The sequence below is a fragment of the Tympanuchus pallidicinctus genome, unplaced genomic scaffold, assembly GCF_026119805.1.
Source record: "Tympanuchus pallidicinctus isolate F22 unplaced genomic scaffold, pur_lepc_1.0 scaffold32, whole genome shotgun sequence".
In the NCBI taxonomy this organism is placed as follows: Eukaryota; Metazoa; Chordata; class Aves; order Galliformes; family Phasianidae; genus Tympanuchus; species Tympanuchus pallidicinctus.
Window position 1 is genome coordinate 1718113 of NW_026294750.1, and position 18456 is coordinate 1736568.

At 45.0% G+C, this 18456-nt stretch overlaps 1 protein-coding gene across 4 annotated transcripts in view; it reads right to left on the reverse strand.

The window, feature by feature from the left end:
- Positions 1-81: 81 nt before the first annotated feature.
- The window catches only part of MAGI3 (membrane associated guanylate kinase, WW and PDZ domain containing 3), a 50936-nt gene continuing 32561 nt past the window's right edge, over positions 82-18456 (reverse strand). For 2 of the 4 annotated variants that reach the window (XM_052698084.1, XM_052698086.1), the window contains 11 exons: positions 18307-18338; positions 16814-16967; positions 15790-15881; positions 13099-13291; positions 11859-12044; positions 10988-11173; positions 7717-7819; positions 7483-7615; positions 6858-7001; positions 4848-4986; positions 82-3168 (listed from right to left, as the gene is read on the reverse strand). In XM_052698084.1, the coding sequence (XP_052554044.1) occupies positions 2114-3168; positions 4848-4986; positions 6858-7001; positions 7483-7615; positions 7717-7819; positions 10988-11173; positions 11859-12044; positions 13099-13291; positions 15790-15881; positions 16814-16967; positions 18307-18338 (2417 nt within the window). In that variant the 3' untranslated portion in view covers positions 82-2113. Of the gene's footprint in view, positions 3169-3628; positions 3719-4847; positions 4987-6857; positions 7002-7482; positions 7616-7716; positions 7820-10987; positions 11174-11858; positions 12045-13098; positions 13292-15789; positions 15882-16813; positions 16968-18306; positions 18339-18456 lie in introns of all 4 variants that reach the window. The other 2 variants (XM_052698087.1, XM_052698085.1) reach the window with 2 other exon arrangements.

An 18456-nucleotide genomic window follows, 5' to 3' on the forward strand; every position in this document is an offset into this window, starting at 1 on the left:
GAGTGTTATGTTTGTGGGTGAAGCATTACACCACTGGACATCAACAAGGAATACTGCATACAGTGCAGAACCAGCAGGCCATGAACTAGAGTTTCTTTTTAATATCTATATAAAAAATAATGAGCGATTTACAGGTCTCTCTCTAGTCAGAACCTCAGAAGTATGTATAAAGGTGCTGTACAATATATAAACATTTACACCCAGTACATCCATACATTGCTTAGCATCCCAAGGCCACGTTGCTAAGTCATCCGATACAGTAAGTAGAGATACAAGTTCTATGGGAGGAGAAAGCACACACAGGTCAGACACCAAATCAGGTCACGTTGACAGATAGAAAAAAGATGGGGGTAGTTGTCAGGGAGTTCATTTCAGCGGTGCTAATTCATCTCTGCACTACACTTCTGGATTCGTTACTGCACTCGGTGGTTAGGGCAAGTCCATACAGCTCAACACAAACCAGATTCTCTTGTTTAGAGTACACAGTTAATATCTACATAGGCTAACTGCAAAGTATGAAATAGTTTCACAGTCGTACTCCCGAGCGCGGAGCGTTGGCGATGTGATGCTGCACAGCAAATGCATGGGTCGCCCAACGTGAAGCAGCAGAGCGCAGTTCAGGTCTGCTTTAAAGCCTGCTTCAAAGTGTTGCTTCCGAAAGCTGTTTGGGCATCTGTACTTGGAAAGAACTCTCTCATCAGGCCTGATTCACCGTGCTTCATTAGGTGCACAAAACCATTACGTGTATCAAAGCCAAAACAAATCTTCAATTCCAAATAGCAAATCACTTGTCTGTATTTTAATGTAAGAAATGCTTGACCTTCTGCACCTCTTTTTCCTCCTGCACACCGGGCTGATGAGCTTTTACCACCTTCTCTTCTGCACTAATTAAAGACCTGCCACCTTAATTACCACAACAGTCACAGATAGAAACCACGTGGGTTTATGCATTCTGCTGACTTACAGCTATAGACCTGAGGTGGCAGTGGGTTCTGCTTGTAACATTCCCCAGCAGGACTTCAAAATCTGCACTACAGCCCAAAGAACAGAAACTGGGACTCGTGCACCCCATGTATCCTAATATTCAGCACTCTTAGATCACACATTTAAAATAAAATACGGGACACTTCTCATATACACAGGCAGGAACTTCATGTAAGAAGTTAATGTGGTTGATTCTGTCCTATGGATCAATTCTGAGCTCTACAGAGGGAGAGCAAATCCAATTATCAAGCAGCAATAAATAATAAAAGATGAGACTTTTCAGTGTACAGCACCAGAACGAGGCTGAAAACAAACGCAGACTCCATGTTTGTGTTGACAATCCAAGGAGGACATGGTGCCACAGGTGAAGCAAAGGAACGATGCTATTCAACAGCAACCAGAACTTTCTCTTCCTGCACTGATGTTTGCCAGCAGTTACTGTAAGCATCCTCACGAATTGAGAGAAGAAAGCAATTTTGTTGTGTTCATAAAAAGCAAAATTACAAAACATCGATTATGTCAAATATAATTTTTATCTACATGGTTTTGTATCAGGTATAAAAAATTTACGAAAAAGCTCAATTGAACAGCATCAGTGGCTCAGTGCTGCTCTGGAATCGATAGAACCGACTCACCCATCTCCTTCCTCACTGAACCAGGAGGAAGATGAGCATCTCCTTATGTAAACATGCAACATGCTCTGGAGAAAACACCCACTTCCAACGAAACCTGGACTTTTCCGTGACTGGAATACACAAAAGAATCAGACTGACTGGATACAGTAGATAACTTGGCACAAGAACAAGAAGTGAGTCGTGATCACATTGGCAATATAGGCATTAAATAATTTTGTTCAGAAACTCACGATACGAGCTGAGGAAGCCACAGCAGTGCAACGTTGAGAGCAGCAGAACCCCGCCTTCGAAAGGAGGGGCAGCAGCGCGGGGCAGCTCACGGCAGCGACCCGAACGGCCCTTCATGCAGCTTGGATCATTTCAGAACGAATCAAATGCTTTCCGGCCTCGAACCAGTTTTGGAAAAGTACGACAACTTTGTGAGAAGAAACAACGCTTCTGAATGATCGTTATTGGAAACTTGAGTCATTCATTCTAGTACAAAAAAGCATCGGTCAGACCCGTTTCTCAGCCTCACACACAGTTTTGGTGACTTTGCACGTGCTTGGAACCCTCCAAGGTCCCGGAGTTATTGGTGTTTTCCTGACTGGAGAACTGCTTTCAGATTTGGGAATTCCATCATCTTTGGTTTCATCAGGCAGCTCCACGTGTCCGTCTCCACGTTGGCTGTTCAGAAGTTGGGTCTCCTGTGCTTCCAGCCTTCTCAGTTTCTCCACGGAGAGCAGCGGAATATCAGAAAGACTTGAAGTTTTGAATCTGCTGGAGCCTGGTTCTCCCGAGTTTGACTTCCTTGTTTTTCCATCTTCAGCTCTGTTTCTCCTGGAGTCGCTGAAAGGAAATCTGCCCTCGTCCAGCGTCGCGTATTTTCTCTCTGAAAACCACAATTCCTTCTTTCCAGAAACCTTCTGCTTGGTGTCTTTCCTCAATACTCCTGCTTTACCATTTCCTCCTCTCAGCTGCTCAGCAGTCATCTTATCATCAGCACTTCTGTGGTGATGCTCCTGCAGCCTGCCTCCCACTTCCGCGCATCCCTTACTGAGGTGCTTCTGAGGGCTGGCAGACATGCCTTGATCTCCACTGGAATACTGCTTTCTGTTCATTCCTGTTCCTGTGGGTTTACGTGGGAGATTGCTGTGGGTTTTATCAGCATCACTCTTTCTAGAGCTGTGCAATCCTTTGAGATGGTGTCCTTCGGCTGCCCCGAACTTTTCTGGGCTCGCAGATCTGTCTCTTCTGGTCCCTAATTCCAAAGTACCTTTTGTGACTTCAAACCCAGTACTGGAGGGAAGATCCCATCTCTTCTTTGTTCTCTGGGGAGAAGACGGAGGCTTCATCTCAAACTGGCTTTCAGTTAAAGTGCTTATCTTTTCAGGCACAGTGTTCTTTGCTTGTTCCAGTTTCTCAGGCAGCTGAACTTTCCTTAAAGCTTCTCCTGGTACTGGTAAATTACACACTTCAGATGGGGAAGCAGAATGTGAAGATGAGGATAACGGTGACTGTTCTTCATATATTACATTTGACAAAGATGGACTGTAACTATCCCAATCACCTGGAAGTGAACAGGGAGAGATTTCACTGAGTCGTTAGAGAAGAAACAAGATCACTAAACATTCTATAAGCATTCACACTATTGGGGTACCAGGCTGTTATGTGAAATCTTCCACTTTACAAAGATCACGTAGTGCCTTAATTTAAAGTCTTATTTAGTCAGCGCTTCATATTTCACTGTTCTACAGCCTACAGCAATCATAAGGAAATGATTTTGGAAGAAGCTTCTGCTCAGAATGCTGGCGTGATCTCTGCAGGACTGACGTGGTCTCAGATCAGCACATTTTAGAGCCAGTGCAGCCAAATTGCAAAATTAGTTCCTGACCTACATTGTTAAAGGAAAATCAAATGAACTGAAACTTTTTTCTAAAAGAAAACTGAAAACAACGAGAAGTGAAGGTTATTCATAGCTTTGCACTTTAACAATAGAAAGAGATGAAACACAAGACATGCAGATTTACCAAGTCTTTAAGGAAAACCCAAGAAAAGCACTGAAAGCCCTTAATGCTGCTCAGGTTTCACGTAGGGACACAAACTGGAAGGAGCCAAACCTGAAGGAGGAAGAGAAAAAGCCCAGAACTACATACCAAAATCACAGAGTACAGCAAGCAAGATCTCAATCAGAAATGTATGATTAACAGCAGGACGAGAGGCAGCAAAACCTTACAGCTGCTGATCTTATCTACGTAGCTTGACCTTATCTCAGGCCCTGCTGTTGGCAGAGAGCTGGACCAGATGGCCTCTGGAGATCCCTTCTGCCATTTCTATGATTCTGGGTCAGATTTAGGAAATTTCTATGGACAAGAGGGCCAGGAGTGGTTCCAGATAGCTGCTGTGCTGTCCTCTTGGTGCACAATAATCACTATTTATCACTGCTGAAATGATACCAAGCACAAATGGCTGGTCGTAAGGAGAGAGCTGGAGGTGACCTCACAATGGCTCCTCTCTTCTTTGAAACCAACTTTAAATGCTGATTTTAAAGAGAACCAACAGAAGCTCATCTGAACACAGAGGACTCTGCTCAACTTTCACCATTAACAACAAAGTATTTCAGTGTGAAACACAAACTGAGCCAGACAGAAATCGAGCAAGATGGCACAGAGCAGATCTCGTAGTTCACAGATGGGCTGTTTCTGTGCCATGCACAAATGCACTCTGATTTTACCGTGACGTTCAATTTGGAACATTAAGATGTTAAGAATCATCTTTGAGCTCTCTGGTGGAAAGACATGAAGAAACTTCTGAGCAGATTTTATGCCTAGAGCAGACGCCAGTTGCTGCCTGTAAGTGACTGCACACAGCAAACTATTTGGTAGCTCAAGCTGTGGGTTTTAAAACTTTGAAAGGCTGAAGTCATGGTTAGTTACCATTACTGAAAAGCTCTGCATCAGAACAAGTGAGCTTACAATTTAGGAAATTTACCAGCAGAGTTCTTGGTGTCAGCATCAAAAGCTGAAGAATTAAAACGAGTACTCAAAGCAGAACACAGAGCGTGCTTTGCTTTAACATACTGGTAGGGCCTAATCTTTGATCCATAATTCTAGTTTATATCCTAAATCAGACTCGAAATCATCAGTTCAGAATGAACTGGTAGTGATTTCAGTGACCAAGCACGAGGTATCCTTATTAAGCAGACTGCACCCCACTGCCACAAGATGACACTGCACTGCACTGACGTACTGTGGTCTGGTATCAAGCCGGTCCCTGGTCTCAGCAGCAGCAGAACTTTGTTCCCTCCAGCCTGAATCAGCTCAATGGCTCGTGTGTGAGTGATTCCCTGGGTGGGTTCTCCATTAATTTCAACTATTTGGTCACCGACCTGATAAGACAATAGCAGCCAGGTTAGTTTTTATGAATTGCAGCCGCTGCAAAATAAGTTTTCAATTAGAAACAAACAAAAACACAGAGCCAGATGTGTCCGTGTTTCCTCTCGTGTTAAATCCACCCAGCAATAAACACCAGCATCCCAGGAGCGCCAGGCAATTCAGTCCAGTACAGCATCGTGGTGGTTCAGAGTTCTGTGTGCACATCTACTGAGCAAGCTCGACAGAAGCTCTCAGCTCACTATAAACACAAATTCCATCCATGGGAAGACAGCACTTCCACGTTCCTCTGCAGATTTTCATTCCAGATCACCCTGAAGAGGAGCTTACTGATAAACCACGTAGCTTACCAATAAACCTGGCAGTGTGCATCTGCCCACTCTGTAACAACACTCATTTCTCTATGCTTCATAAAGGGTGCAGAGCAAATGTCATATAAAGGAATGGATTTGTTTTTCCAAGTAGGAGAGCTCAGCATTACGCAGTTATCAGCAGTAAGGTCTCTGAGGCCAGTGACAACTGCCTTGGGCACTGGGCAGCTACCTGCAAGGCATGCAGAGTTTGCAAACCGACAGAAGGGGACTCAAACAGAACCTCTTCAGCGTCATGAAACCTGTTTTGCAATTCGCAGCTCAGCCAATGGATGTCACCAGTGCCCGCATTTGGCAGCTTCAAGAGACTGCCTGGGCTTTGTTAAACAAATTGCCCGTGCCAAAGAAGGTCACCAGCTGGTTTCTCATCTGACAGGACAGGACGCTCCGCACCATGCTACGTGCCTTGCATCATGCTCAGCTGCCATTAACTGGGTGAGAAATTCCTCTTCTTTGTTTCAGAGTGCAGCCAGCAGAATGACAGCATTTCACAGCTGGGGAGGGACGAAGTGAGTGACAGGGAAACAGAACATTTTCACCTTGGGTTCTGGCTCTGAACCACTCCTCCCAGTGCCCGACCTGCAGAGGGGCACAACTGCACCGACCCTCAGCAGCCACAATCACAACTGGGCAACAGAAGCACTCACAGAGCTGGGCTGTGACCCTGCATGCTGCCACAACACGGAGCAGTGCTGCACATAGCAGCACAATTCACCTCACGTCACGCTGAAATGAATGAAGGTGATGATGTGAATGAGGGAAATGGTTCTTTTCCCAGCGCTGCCTTGCAGTGCCATTCCCTCCATCCCACCCAGCCATGCTGTGGCACAGATGATTTGTGTGAAGCAGAGCACAGCCAGAGCACGGCTGAAAACAGAGCCTGATTGCTGCTGCTGGACTCTCCAACCAAAGCAACAGGAGGCTGTACAGGTGAATGAGGCTGGAATTTAGAGAACTGCATGTTTGAGGACGTTTATCACTATTAAGGATTCTTACTACAGTATTTGGGAGTGAATTACTTACAAAGACATAAGAACAAGCTCATTAATCTTTGGAAAGAAATAGCCCTTTATCTTCAAACGCCACACAGAACCACAATAGCACAATATACACACAACAGTTCTTTATGAATTCACTGACTTGGTGAGTCTTCCTTCAGTTTTCTGCTCCCCTGTGCAATTTCTTGTCTGGGCTTCTCAAGTATCCTACATAGCCCTGGAACATTTATGTTACTACAACTCAAGCACATGGACAGACAGATGATTCATTCTAAATGGCCCAAGTTTTTCCGTTTATTTCCCCCTTCAAAAGCCCAGCACCACAGCATTTGCTAACACTGCACACCAAGAGCTGCAAGGACAGCTGCCCAGATGCTGCTCTGCCTGCTGGCATCCTGAACTCCTGGAATGAAGCTGTCTGTTACCACTGCAGGCTGCTGCAGTTTGTCAACAGGACAACTTCTGTGCTAACAAATAGATGAGAGAAGACAAACTCACATGTACTCTCCCATCTTTGACAGCCGGTCCATCTTCAGCAAGCCGAAGGATGAACAAACCCATGTTGTATTCCTTTCCTCCTCGAAGACTGAACCCAAAGCCACGAGGGCCCCTTTCCAATTCTACTGGAAAACAGCCAGAATTCTGTGCAAAAAGTGAGAGCAGAACAGAGAGCTGAGGACCTGCAGGCAGGTTTGTATCTTCGCTTCTCTAGGAAAACATTTCATGCACTTCTTCACCTTGAGATGCACGCAGCACAAATCAAACTGCATTAATCACAACTCACGTACAATTAGGTGTAAAGGTTTCCTTCTAAGTCTACGCATAAATAACATTTTTCCTTCTCAGTTTCAGACAGCCATAACATTTATTCAAGAAACTTTTCCAGGGGGTCAGAAGAAGCCTTCTTCCAAGGATTTTGTTTTTTCAGTTATGATAAGCAGATGAATACGAATAATTAGCAAAAACACCCCGTGAAACGCTGAAGTGCATTTTTCATAAGCAACGTTTCTACTCACGTCAGACAAGGAAATGCTTTGTTATTCTGATTTTGAATACTCTGTGACAACTTCACTGTAGCATCCTGATGACCCAGCATTTATTCTGCACGGCTCTGCCTGCTCACCTGCGCCTGCGAATGACGGCTGCCAACACCTGAAGCGCCGCCAGCCTCAGGTTGTGCCAAGTGCTTGTGCTCAGGCCATGAAAGCCTGTAACTATTTGAAACTTCTTTTCCAGCTTCACCTTCTGTAGCTCCCCTACAGAGAGGCAAAAGGAAGCCAATGTTACCCTCGCTTTTAGCAATTCCAAGCTTGTCTGGTTGTGCTCAGTTCCTTTTCCCAAGCCCAAGGCTCTGTACCTGTCTGTGCTGGCAGCACTGCTCTGTGCTGCTCCCAGAGGTCGGTGCTGAGGAGCTGGGCTCTGCTTGGCAGAGTTTGTTCCTGATGGAGGACCACGGTGTTCTAATAAATGCAAACAAAACCAGCAGTCAGAGAAAACTCCTCGATGTAAAGCTGGGCACACACATTGAGAGCCCACAGCGACCAGGAGCCCTGAGTCTGCTGCCTGGGACAGGATGGTCACTTTGGCACTGAAATTTTGGGAAAGACAATTGCAGCTTTCAGAGGATGAGCAGGAAGGCAATTTGTGTAACAGGCAATGTGCTGCTCGGAGCAATTCCGCTTGCAGAGCGTCTCACACTGAGCTGAGCTCACAACACTTACAAAGTGAAGAGGATTTTGCTATCTTGAGTGCTGTAATCCAATGAACTGCCATTGGTTCCACAGAATAAATCATGAAAGAATTTCATTCTTACTTTGCTTTTTCCAGAAAAAAAAAAGAAAGTGATTTTTACTGAACCAGACACAGACTGCTTTTAGACTGTCTGCAAGTTGATAAAGGCCAGAAGGCATTACAGCCAATCACGTCCATAAAGCTGGTTCAGATATTCAATCTAACAGTATTTGTAAGCAATGAGGAATAAGGGACATTTGAGAACATTTCCCTTTTTAAAGGTAGGAGGAGAATGGAGATCCAGAGGGATGATTAATGTAATCCTTCATTATAGAGGCAAAGTGACAACTCCTTCCAGGAGCAGAGGACAGGTCATGGAACGCTCTGGATCACTGCTGTGCATCAACAAGGATGTGAGTGTTTTGCCTTCTCCAGAAGCTAAGTAAAAACTGAAGTGTAAGGACACATTCATAACAAATCCTTTAAAATAATTTAGGATTATTTTCTCTTCCACAACGAGCAGTGATTGCACACTTTGCAGTAAATGAAAAAAACATGTTTCAGAGTACAGAATGTCTGTGTCACTTAAAAGAGCAATGAACCATAGCCTATGCAAAAAGCTGCCTCTTAGCTAGAACCTTAAATGGCAAGTTGTGGCCCAAGATGAACTTCTATACTAAATTATAAACTAATCAACTCCTTTTCCTCATCATGTTTAAAAAAAAAAAATCCCAGACAGCCCAACTGCAGCTGCTCCAATGCTCTGTGAGGTTACTGCATTTCTGAGCTAAAAACAAACCAACCCAAACCCCAGCAAAACATACGAAGCACCCAAGCATTTTTCAGGAAAGGAAGGCATGATGTGTATTATTAGGCTGAATTTCTCAGTGATGCTGGACCCAGAAGTCGTTGGCAGGACTGCTTGGTGTTACTGCTGTGACGTGCCTTGAAGAGGCTTTTCTCTAGAGACAAAATGTCAACTTTTACTCCTGGTTTATACTCAGAATTTTAATTTAGAAGCACAGGCAAGAGCAATGCCATCTGTTTGTACAAATTCTCCAGTCCTTTTTCTGTGTTCCCTCTTGTGCTTCTTGCTAATACATGACAGAAGCTGACAGGCTCCTGCTTTTGTGAAAAATGTTAAAGAATGTCTTCTGGAGCATGAAGTGCAATTCGTTTATCCATGTAAAAAGCAAAGACCACACATCTGTGAAAGCCAGGAGGGAGAGAGAAGTGGTACATGGTAATATTTTCATTGCCAGTCTCAGAGGACTGCAGTAAAGATGATGCACTGAGGAACATTAAGCTCTACCAGGGGCTTCTGTTTTGTGATGCTGAACAGCCTCTGGCAAAATGGGTGCTTTTCTCTTTGCAGCTGCATGTTGTCTTTGTCCTTTGCTTTGTGAACAATCCCTGCAAAGCTCAGGCACCCCAATAGTGGGAAATGACTGAAGCTTCAACTAATTTACAAAGGAATTCTGCTGTGAGCTACCTGCAATTCTCCAACTACATGAGTGAGAATTTTAGAACAGGGATTTATTCCCATTTCTGAGGAACAGCTTCTGCTTCTCTCTCTTTCACTGCTAGAAACTCCTTACACCTGAAACCTGACAACTTCAGCTCCTCTAAGTTCACGTTTTCTGACCCGTCTTCTCAATCTTATTCTATCTCCAAATCTGTAATTGAGCAAAGAGGAAAAGCTACGTTCTTATACAGCATCCAGGTGAGGTCATGCATAAATAAGGGACAAAAAGGTTATGTTCAGAAAGTCCATTCTGAAGGCAGAGTTGACTGAGAGGCCAAGAGAAGCAGATCTAATGCAGCCAACTCAAACTTCACTTGCATTACAAACACTGCCCTGCACAGCTGCTTTGAGGTACGTGCCTTCAAACTGCAATGAATTAGATTTGGTGGAAATGAAAATCTTAATAGAAGAACAACAATTTGTACAAGTCTCTCTGCTTCAAGAATTGACAAGAAGGAAAATGAAGCCTTTGAAATTCTGCATTAGAATTTCTGCATTAGATAGCATGTTAAATATTTGCAATGGATGTGAAATTAGAGAATATTCAGTTGGAGAATGTTCTTTATTTACATTCTGGCTTTAGGTATTTATTATTTAAAGGACCAGGAAAGCCAACTTTCTGGCAAAATAATGATAGCAAGTTTCATTAAACCCACAAGCAGCAAACCAGAAAAATGCAGCAGTAGGCAGGATTGGTACACAGCTTTTCTCTCCCAATGACTGGATTTTACGTATTGATAGTGAACTGACTGTGCAGGAACAATGCCATACTGCATGCAGTACTGCATGGGAGCTTCCATTAAGAACATGGGCTATGGGATGGGACTCTGCAGCCACGAAGATTCATCTTGCTGCTGAGATGATACATTTGTGTGTGAGGAATTTGCTAGCAGCCTGGGAAGCCAGCAGGAACGGGGCTATTTCAGGGTGTTTTCTATCGCATCCTATGGATGCAGCATATTTGATGTGAGTATTTCAACACGGCAGGAAGAACAGAGTGCCTAAGTGGAAAGGATCTGGGCAGCACATCTTCCCTCCCAGCGCAGTCCTGCAGCCTGGCAGCCCCCCAGGAGGGACAGCTTCTCTTCAGTGGAAGAACACAGGACACATGACCAGCAGTCTCCCTCTCACATGAGAAACCATGAGAATCCGCCTTAGCACAAATCACGTTGTTATTTGTTCTATCTCATTTTCCAACATAGCCACCTCAGTAGCTTCTGCCCCACTTCTGGAAGTTCTTCTGGAACAAATGGATCTCCTTCCCAGACACCCTAAAACACTCCCTCGCAAGCGAACTGACCTCGAAAGCTGCAGACAACAGATGTGGCACACGCAGCAGCCACGTCCACCTCAGCAGGCTGCGCACCCTCACCTTCCTCAGCAACCACGGTCAGAGTCACCACGTGGCCAGCATCCTTGATCAGCTGCACGATGCTGTCGTGGGAGAGCTCCACGATGGACTGCCCGTTCACTGCTGAGATGCGGTCTCCCACCTTCAGCTTCCCGCACTGATCTGCTGGGCTCCCGTCTATCACGCGCCCGATCTTGTGGGGAATCACTGCGGATCAGAACAGGCCCGTCAGCTTTTCCAGAGCACGGTTAATATTCCTGTGAGACGAGCACTGAGCAGACCCACAGCTCCCTGATCAGCCCAGAGTCCTTCCTGCTCCGAACGCCAGCGGTGCAGTGAAAAACCTGTGGACGACAAAGGAGGCCTCACCCAGCAGAGCGAGTGCAGAGCAAGGGGGCTGCTGTACAGCTGTTATCCCAGCACTGCTCTCCCCAGCGTGCTTTTTTGAGGGGTCAGGGAGGTGAGGAGCGTCGTGCACGTGTCAGGATTATCAGCTGACTTTTCAGAACCACGCCAGCAAAGCTGAAACACGCAGTCAGCAGCCACTCAAGATTAAAAAGCCATCAAGGACAGTTTTAATGAGCCCATGCAGAAGTTACTGTGAAGCAACAGACATTGATGCCTTCTAGCATTTACCATGAGTTTAAATTTTAATTACACTTCCCTTAATAGACTACTTTTAAAGTATTACATAAACCTAAGAGCCAACTGTGAAGAGAAAAGCACTGCAGGGTTGCAGACTCAATTGCTGATTGCTTGTTTTAGAATATCTCAGCTTCAGAACAACACAGTGGGTTCACATAAAGCTGTGGCATAGAGAACTTCTGCACAGCAGAAACTCCAGCACCAGTCAGGCCAGGCAGTGACCAAACCACCAGATTACAGCACTCACCACCAGGAGGAGGTTTGTTTTTGGAGGTGAGAATGACAAAGCCAAATCCTTCGTTCTCCTTCCGCTGCAGGCAGACATCATAGACCTCTGGGGACTGCTGGGTTGCAAACTCTGCCCGATTCAGGCGGGGAGAGCTGTTCTGCATCACAACAGCCTGCGAATCCTCCTCCTCTGCTTGTTTTTCTCCTTAAAAATAACAGACAACAAGTAAGGCAAAAACAATGCCACTGCTCTATCAGGTAAATACAACAAAGCTGTGTATCTCACTATCAGTTCCAGCAAGTGGAAACACTGCCTGCCTGGGAACGTAAGAAGCAAGCTAATAAACAATGTGATCTACAGAAAACAGAAATCAGATACTGGATGAAGCAGACAGAGGCCCAGAGCCCTACACATGTGTGCACGAATACACAAGGCACTGCAGCCTGATTCCCCAAAGCAGTGCACAACAAAACTTTGTCAGAATGATGTGATGCCTTTTTTTTGTGGCTGAATACATCATGGTTTTTCTGCAAGCTGCGTGTACAAGATCTACAGCACAGATCCAGCTACAAAAGAGAATTACTGCTATCTTAAGTGAGGAACAACACTGAGACTTGGTTTTAAAATACTTTTTCCTTTTAGTAGTGCACACTCAGAATTAATGGGTGAGCAGAGCACTGCAGAAGCAGCACTGAGCGCTGATCAGAACAGGGCACCACCTCAGGATTCCTGAGCTCCTTTCCAGCTCTGTCATTCACATGATCAAGCAGCAGTGAGTCAAGGATGAACACCTTCTGTACACTGCAGATCTGGACACCGATCCCAAAGTGCAGAATCACAAGATGCTGCACTGAGTCATCTCTGCTCTGAACGCACTCATCTTCGCTGCACATAGATCTCAAGGGTCGTCAGAATACAGCATGCAGTACAAACATGAGTTGTGCTATTACTCAATTGACATAGCACTAATGTCTGCTCTAACGAGCATTTGGAAAAGGGATGAAGAAAACACCACTGCTATCTTAATCTTCAGTCCTACCTGTGTGAGCAGTGCAAGCCAGCAAGCACCAAGGCATCAACTCCTAAGTTCTGCTTTTCTCCACTTGCTCAGAATTACAGCTGACACTCCTGAACCTCAGGCTGCTCAATTCTAGCACAGTAACTGATATGTTTCAGAACAGCTTTAGCTGACCTGACTGCAACAACACACATGTTCCACGAGTCAGATCTATCCCTGCACAACTGGACAGATACATACCACCAAAGAAAATCTTCCTCCGGACAGTGAGCAGCACCTGACCGTTCCGTGCAGCACTGGTCATTAAGTCCAGAACTTGTTTGTGTGACTTCCCCTTAACAGGGACTCCATCGATGCACATCAGTTCATCAGCAGCTCGAAGCCTGCCGTCTTTTTCTGCCGCTCCCAATGGGATTATGGCTCCAATGTAAATCTATCAGTAGGGCACAGTCAGCGGGTTAGAATGGCAGAACACAAAGCCATCAGCACACACAGGGGTTGGGACCCAGGTGAATCCAGGCAGATAAAAGCTTTTGGGAAGATACTTGAACAGATCACTTGATTTCTAGCATTTATGCATTTCTAGCATCTAACATTTCTAGCAGAAGCTCAGCCAACGAGTGGACCCCTCACAGACTGACTGAATGGACACCAGCTGGGGCTCAACACATCAATAAATACAAAAAGTTTTGAGGATTTTTAATCCTCATTTCACTACACAGCTTTTGGTGAGCAAATGCTGACTTCAAACAGCTGCGCTCCTCTTATCAAATTTGTCTGTTGCCACCTCATGAAGTGTTACTAAACATAACATAAGAAAACACAGTGTTTATACACTAGACTGACATTCAGGTTAAACGAAAGGTTAAGAATAACCACTGTCAGTAGTTGTCTGAGGTCAAGCAATGGAGAGCAGATCACCTGCACACAGCACTCGTGACATCAGCTTGACACCAACTGCTATGGTTGTTATGGAAACCAAACATGATAAATGCTATACAGTGCAACAGAAGTGTAACTGTTTGGTTTTGCTATAAAGAGAAGCTGCTCTTCCTTTTTGTTAAAGGTGTGTTAGAAAAAAAGCAGACTAGCACTGGATCACAGCTGTGCATGGAGAAAAAAACCCAACAAACTTATTCCTTCAACTACAATCAGAAAGCAGTCTCTGGTTACCTACTCCAAAGGTTTTTTCTCCTAACTTGACAGCTGAACATGCTATCAGTCTCACTACTACTTTCCAGAGAAGAGCATTTTCCTTTCAGGCAATGGAGGAGATTCTCCCAAAGTGCCACAACAGAACAAGGCAGTCTGTCTCCAACCCATTCCTTGATGACTGCCCCTCATCCAAGCCAAACTGTGCAACAGCTCTTCTGTAGGCTGAAGCCAGGAAACACTGCTACACTGACAGCTTAAAGCCTTACCTGCACCCTCATCAGTGACCAGGCGACAGCAAACCAGGCTCTCACCACCACACTTCTCCCTGTGCAAACACTGCAGCTGCATTTTGATGCCACTCAGGAAGCAAAATAACACCTACATCCATCTGCAGGAGGAAGCCAGTCTAACAGCTTCAAGGCTTTAATGCAAATCCTAAAGCAGCATATTTTGTGTTTTTGAATATGAGAGGGAAAAACCCAAGGCAAAAACACAAGAGTAAACTGGAAAAACTGTGCTTGTATCCTCAAGATGAATCCACCAGAAACCACAGACTGACAAAACATTTGATTCTGAAAACGTGCAGGGAGGATGGAAGGGGAAGGGGATCCAACACCTCCCAGAGCTGCCTTGTCTCATCAGGCTGCAGTCAGAAGAACAGCCTGGCAGTTTCTGCAGGGTAAGCAGCTCCCTTCTGCTCATCTGCTCCCCAGGAAGCTCCAACATGTGCAGCAAAAACTGAACACTGCCAGCGCACGTGGTGCCAACAGCATGGGATGCTGATGCTCAGCCCTATAAAGGCTTCCTGAGATGCAACAACTGTTACCAAAATGCACCACAATTACAGGCTTGACAGTAAATTCCTGCTGCCAAAGAAAGGCTCTGGGTAAAAAAGGAACAAGAGCCTTGCAGATTAAAACTTGAAGCATTCAAGGTCAGGTTGGACAGGGCTGTGAGCAACCTCAGCGAGCTTTAGGTGTCCCTGTTTGTTAAAGAAGAGTTGGAATGGATTACCTTTAAAGGTCCCTTTCAACTCAAACGATTCTATGAAGAGCAAAGAGAAGCAAGGTAACCAACCATATTCTTCCCTTTGTTTGTCTCGAACAAGTCAGGCAGAACTGTTTCCCTGCAACCTCCAGTTTAAGTCACCCAAGAGCCTGCAACCACTATAGCTCCTCAGCTGGAGCCCTGCACAGCCACCTGCTCCCAGGGATTGAGCTGCAGCCCTCAGGCCATGCTCAGCACCTCCATGGTTAAGTTCTTTACAGTGAGAGCAGTGAAGTGCTCAACAGGCTGCCCAGAGAGGCTGTGATGCCCCGTGCATCCCTGGAGGTGTTCAAGGCCAGGTTGGATGGGGCCCTGGGCAGCCTGGGCTGCTATGAAATGGGGAGGTTGGTGGCCCTGCGTGTGGCAGGGGGTTGGAGCTCCGTGATCCTTGAGGTCCCTTCCAAGCCTGGCCATTCTGTGATTCTGTGATCAGGGAACACACTGTCCAGCTTTAAGCAGAACTGGATTACATCTCGCAGCTTTAACTGGATTACTCAAGAGCATTTCACTGACTGAAGACGAAATGATTCTCCTTTCTTAGGAGCCTGAGCTGAACCACTTCTTAAACCCAGAATCAATCTGGTAATCTGAATCGACCTTTAAAAGTCAGTTTTTCCATCACTGAATTCCCTCCCTAGAAGCAGAGAGAAATGAGGAGGACAGGGCAGTAGCCATCCCAACAGCAGCACAGTGAGATAACAGTAAGCAGCTGTAAGAAGTGTCACCTACAGGCTGATCCGGTCCGTCCCCTCCAAGCACGCGGAATCCAAAGCCCGACTCTTGTTTTCGTAGGAAAACATCCAAATCTCTCGTGTTTGGAGCTGAGACAAAACATTGCAGAACACGTGATGAGCTACCTTTGGTTAGTGGAAGGTTGTTCCTTTGTTGTGCATTCTGATTCTTTTTATAGACAAACACAGTAACCGGAAATACAGCAAACAATTCTAACAGTTAATGAAGTTCTTTTTCCAAAATGAATTGAAAAACAAACAATATAGAAAAAGATGAAAAAGGAAAGGACAGGTTGATGAGTGCCAAGGGAAAAATCACAGCTGCATTCACACAGTGTGCCAGGATGAAATCCGCTCTGCAGCACAACTCAGGACCATCTATAAATGCTGAAATGGTTTGAGTCACTGAGCATCCCGAGCTGGAAGGGATCACCAAGTCCAGCTCTGCACTTTGCTTTGGTCCTTTGGCCTGATGTTACTCTTTGCTCAGCTTATTTATGAACAGCATTTAAAAAGAATCATCTGCACAGTTGTTTTGTATGCGAGTGGGCCCACTGAGGTCTATCTGTAACAAAGCTCAGAACACAAAAGGTTTTTGGAGAAAACACCTCAAGGATTTACTCATTATTTTGTGGAATTCCCTTGAATAAAGACTGCTAAAATAAACCACATCCCCCAGATGATCAGGGGGAGCAGGAGGTCACGTCTGCTTTGCCAGGCCCATGGAGTGACCAATTTGTTCAGAAATTCCTGGAGAGCAAATACAATGTTAGAACATCATACCACTTGTGTGACTGATTACATTATTGACACCATGGTTGACACACACAGCATATGCACATGTCTACCTTGAGCGGGCTCTACAGCTTTCTGATTTGTGTGAATTATGCACTTTTGAAATGTCTGTATCCATACAGGGTTAACAAACTCAATGGGTGAAGTCACACTGCTTTTACCACAAGCATGCCAAAGAAAAGGCTCTGTTATACTGAGCATTTCCCAGCTGGGGTTGATATACTCACGTTTGTCCTCATACATAGTCTTGGACTTCAAGTAGACTTCTGAAGGGTCCAGTTTAGGAGAGCCTGATCTTACAGCAGTGGGAGGGAAAGGCATAGGCTGTGGGATGGCATCGCTGAGCGCTTCCAAGCTCCCTGAACTCTCCTGCTTGTCCTTCTGGAACAGAATCCCACCCCACAAAGCCCACGTTAAGCCAAAAGCCTGAAGGAGTTCATGCACGCAAAGATGATAAGCGTTGCAGAGAGGTGAAATGAATTGGGAATAAGTCAGCAGGCTTTGTATTCTTCTCCTGTGATAGCTGCAACACTGCCATTCCAAGAGGAAAAGCCACCAAGTATCCTTGTGTTCTCCCATCTTAATTTCCAGTGAACAGTAAGTCTAAATAATTCTTCTGGGCCATAAACCCAACCTGGAAACCTGGAACGTGGTGCACTGCACGTGTCTGTGCACATTGAGTTAACAGCACAATATTCTGAGCTGTGCCCTTTTAGGAGGGTAGAAGAAAACTCCCCCAAGCAGCTCAGAGCTTTCACACTTGCATGTCCATGAACACAAGAACTTGCCCTTTTTAACTGAACTCTTTTGCCACGTTGCTTAATGCCACTGAACATTGAGTGCTCCGTGGAAAAGCTGCTCTGCCCGTGTGTGGAACGCTGCTCCCGGAGCCCTGGGTATTTTTAGCATGGCTGCAGAGCGTGCTGACATAGGAGCCATGCAGGCACAGCCCACGTCCTCCAGCTGCACCAATCTGTGCAGCAATTTCTTTACTGCAGGCAGCTGCATGCTTGTGAGAAACCGAATCTGCACATCTCAGCGAGTGCTTTGCATCATCCCGCTGCTCTGATACAGCTTTCATACTTGAAGAGCAGGACAATGTTGGAAAAAGGAACTGCATTTACATCCTGCTGATGGGCTTCTTCCCAAAATGAAATAATTTGCTGGGTACAATACGTTTTTCAGTGTGCAACTCTGCTCTTGGAGACGCTCTTGGTGGCTATCAGTGAGCCTGTGTCATAAGAGAAGTGCTCATGACACAAACGTTTCACAATCTGAGGGTATTTTCACCAATCCTAATGATTCTTTGCTGAGACAAAATATATTATAGACACCCCAGTGGAGGGAGCTTCCAAAAACAACGAGCATCAAACTGGAAATGTAAAACTGCAGTGCGTTAAGAAGGGAGCAGTAACCATTTTGTTATTTTATGTGAGGATCAAGGAACACTGAAGTATCTGACATTTCTTTTAGAAATCCTATTTCACTTTAATACAGATCATGCAAAAAAACCCAAAAATACACATATATACACTGTATTATTCTTGAAATTTCAGGAGTAAGAAATAAGAAATCCATTATACCCAAACTCAAAATACTCAAAGGGTTTTGTAGAAGAACTTCAGTTTTAAGTAGACCATGTTAAAAAGTCTTTTTGCCACCAAACCCCCTTCAGCATTTTTCCATCTGAAGCAAATTTAAATAGACTGTAAATACTCACCACTTTGCCAGTTTTAGTAGGTGAGGGTGGACCTGAAAAAAATACAATGCAGACAGCAATTTCAATTCTAGGTCATCCAAGCTTAAATAGCATTAAGGGAATATAATCAGTTCCTCATGAGCTGAAAGTGATAACTGCTTATTCATCCTT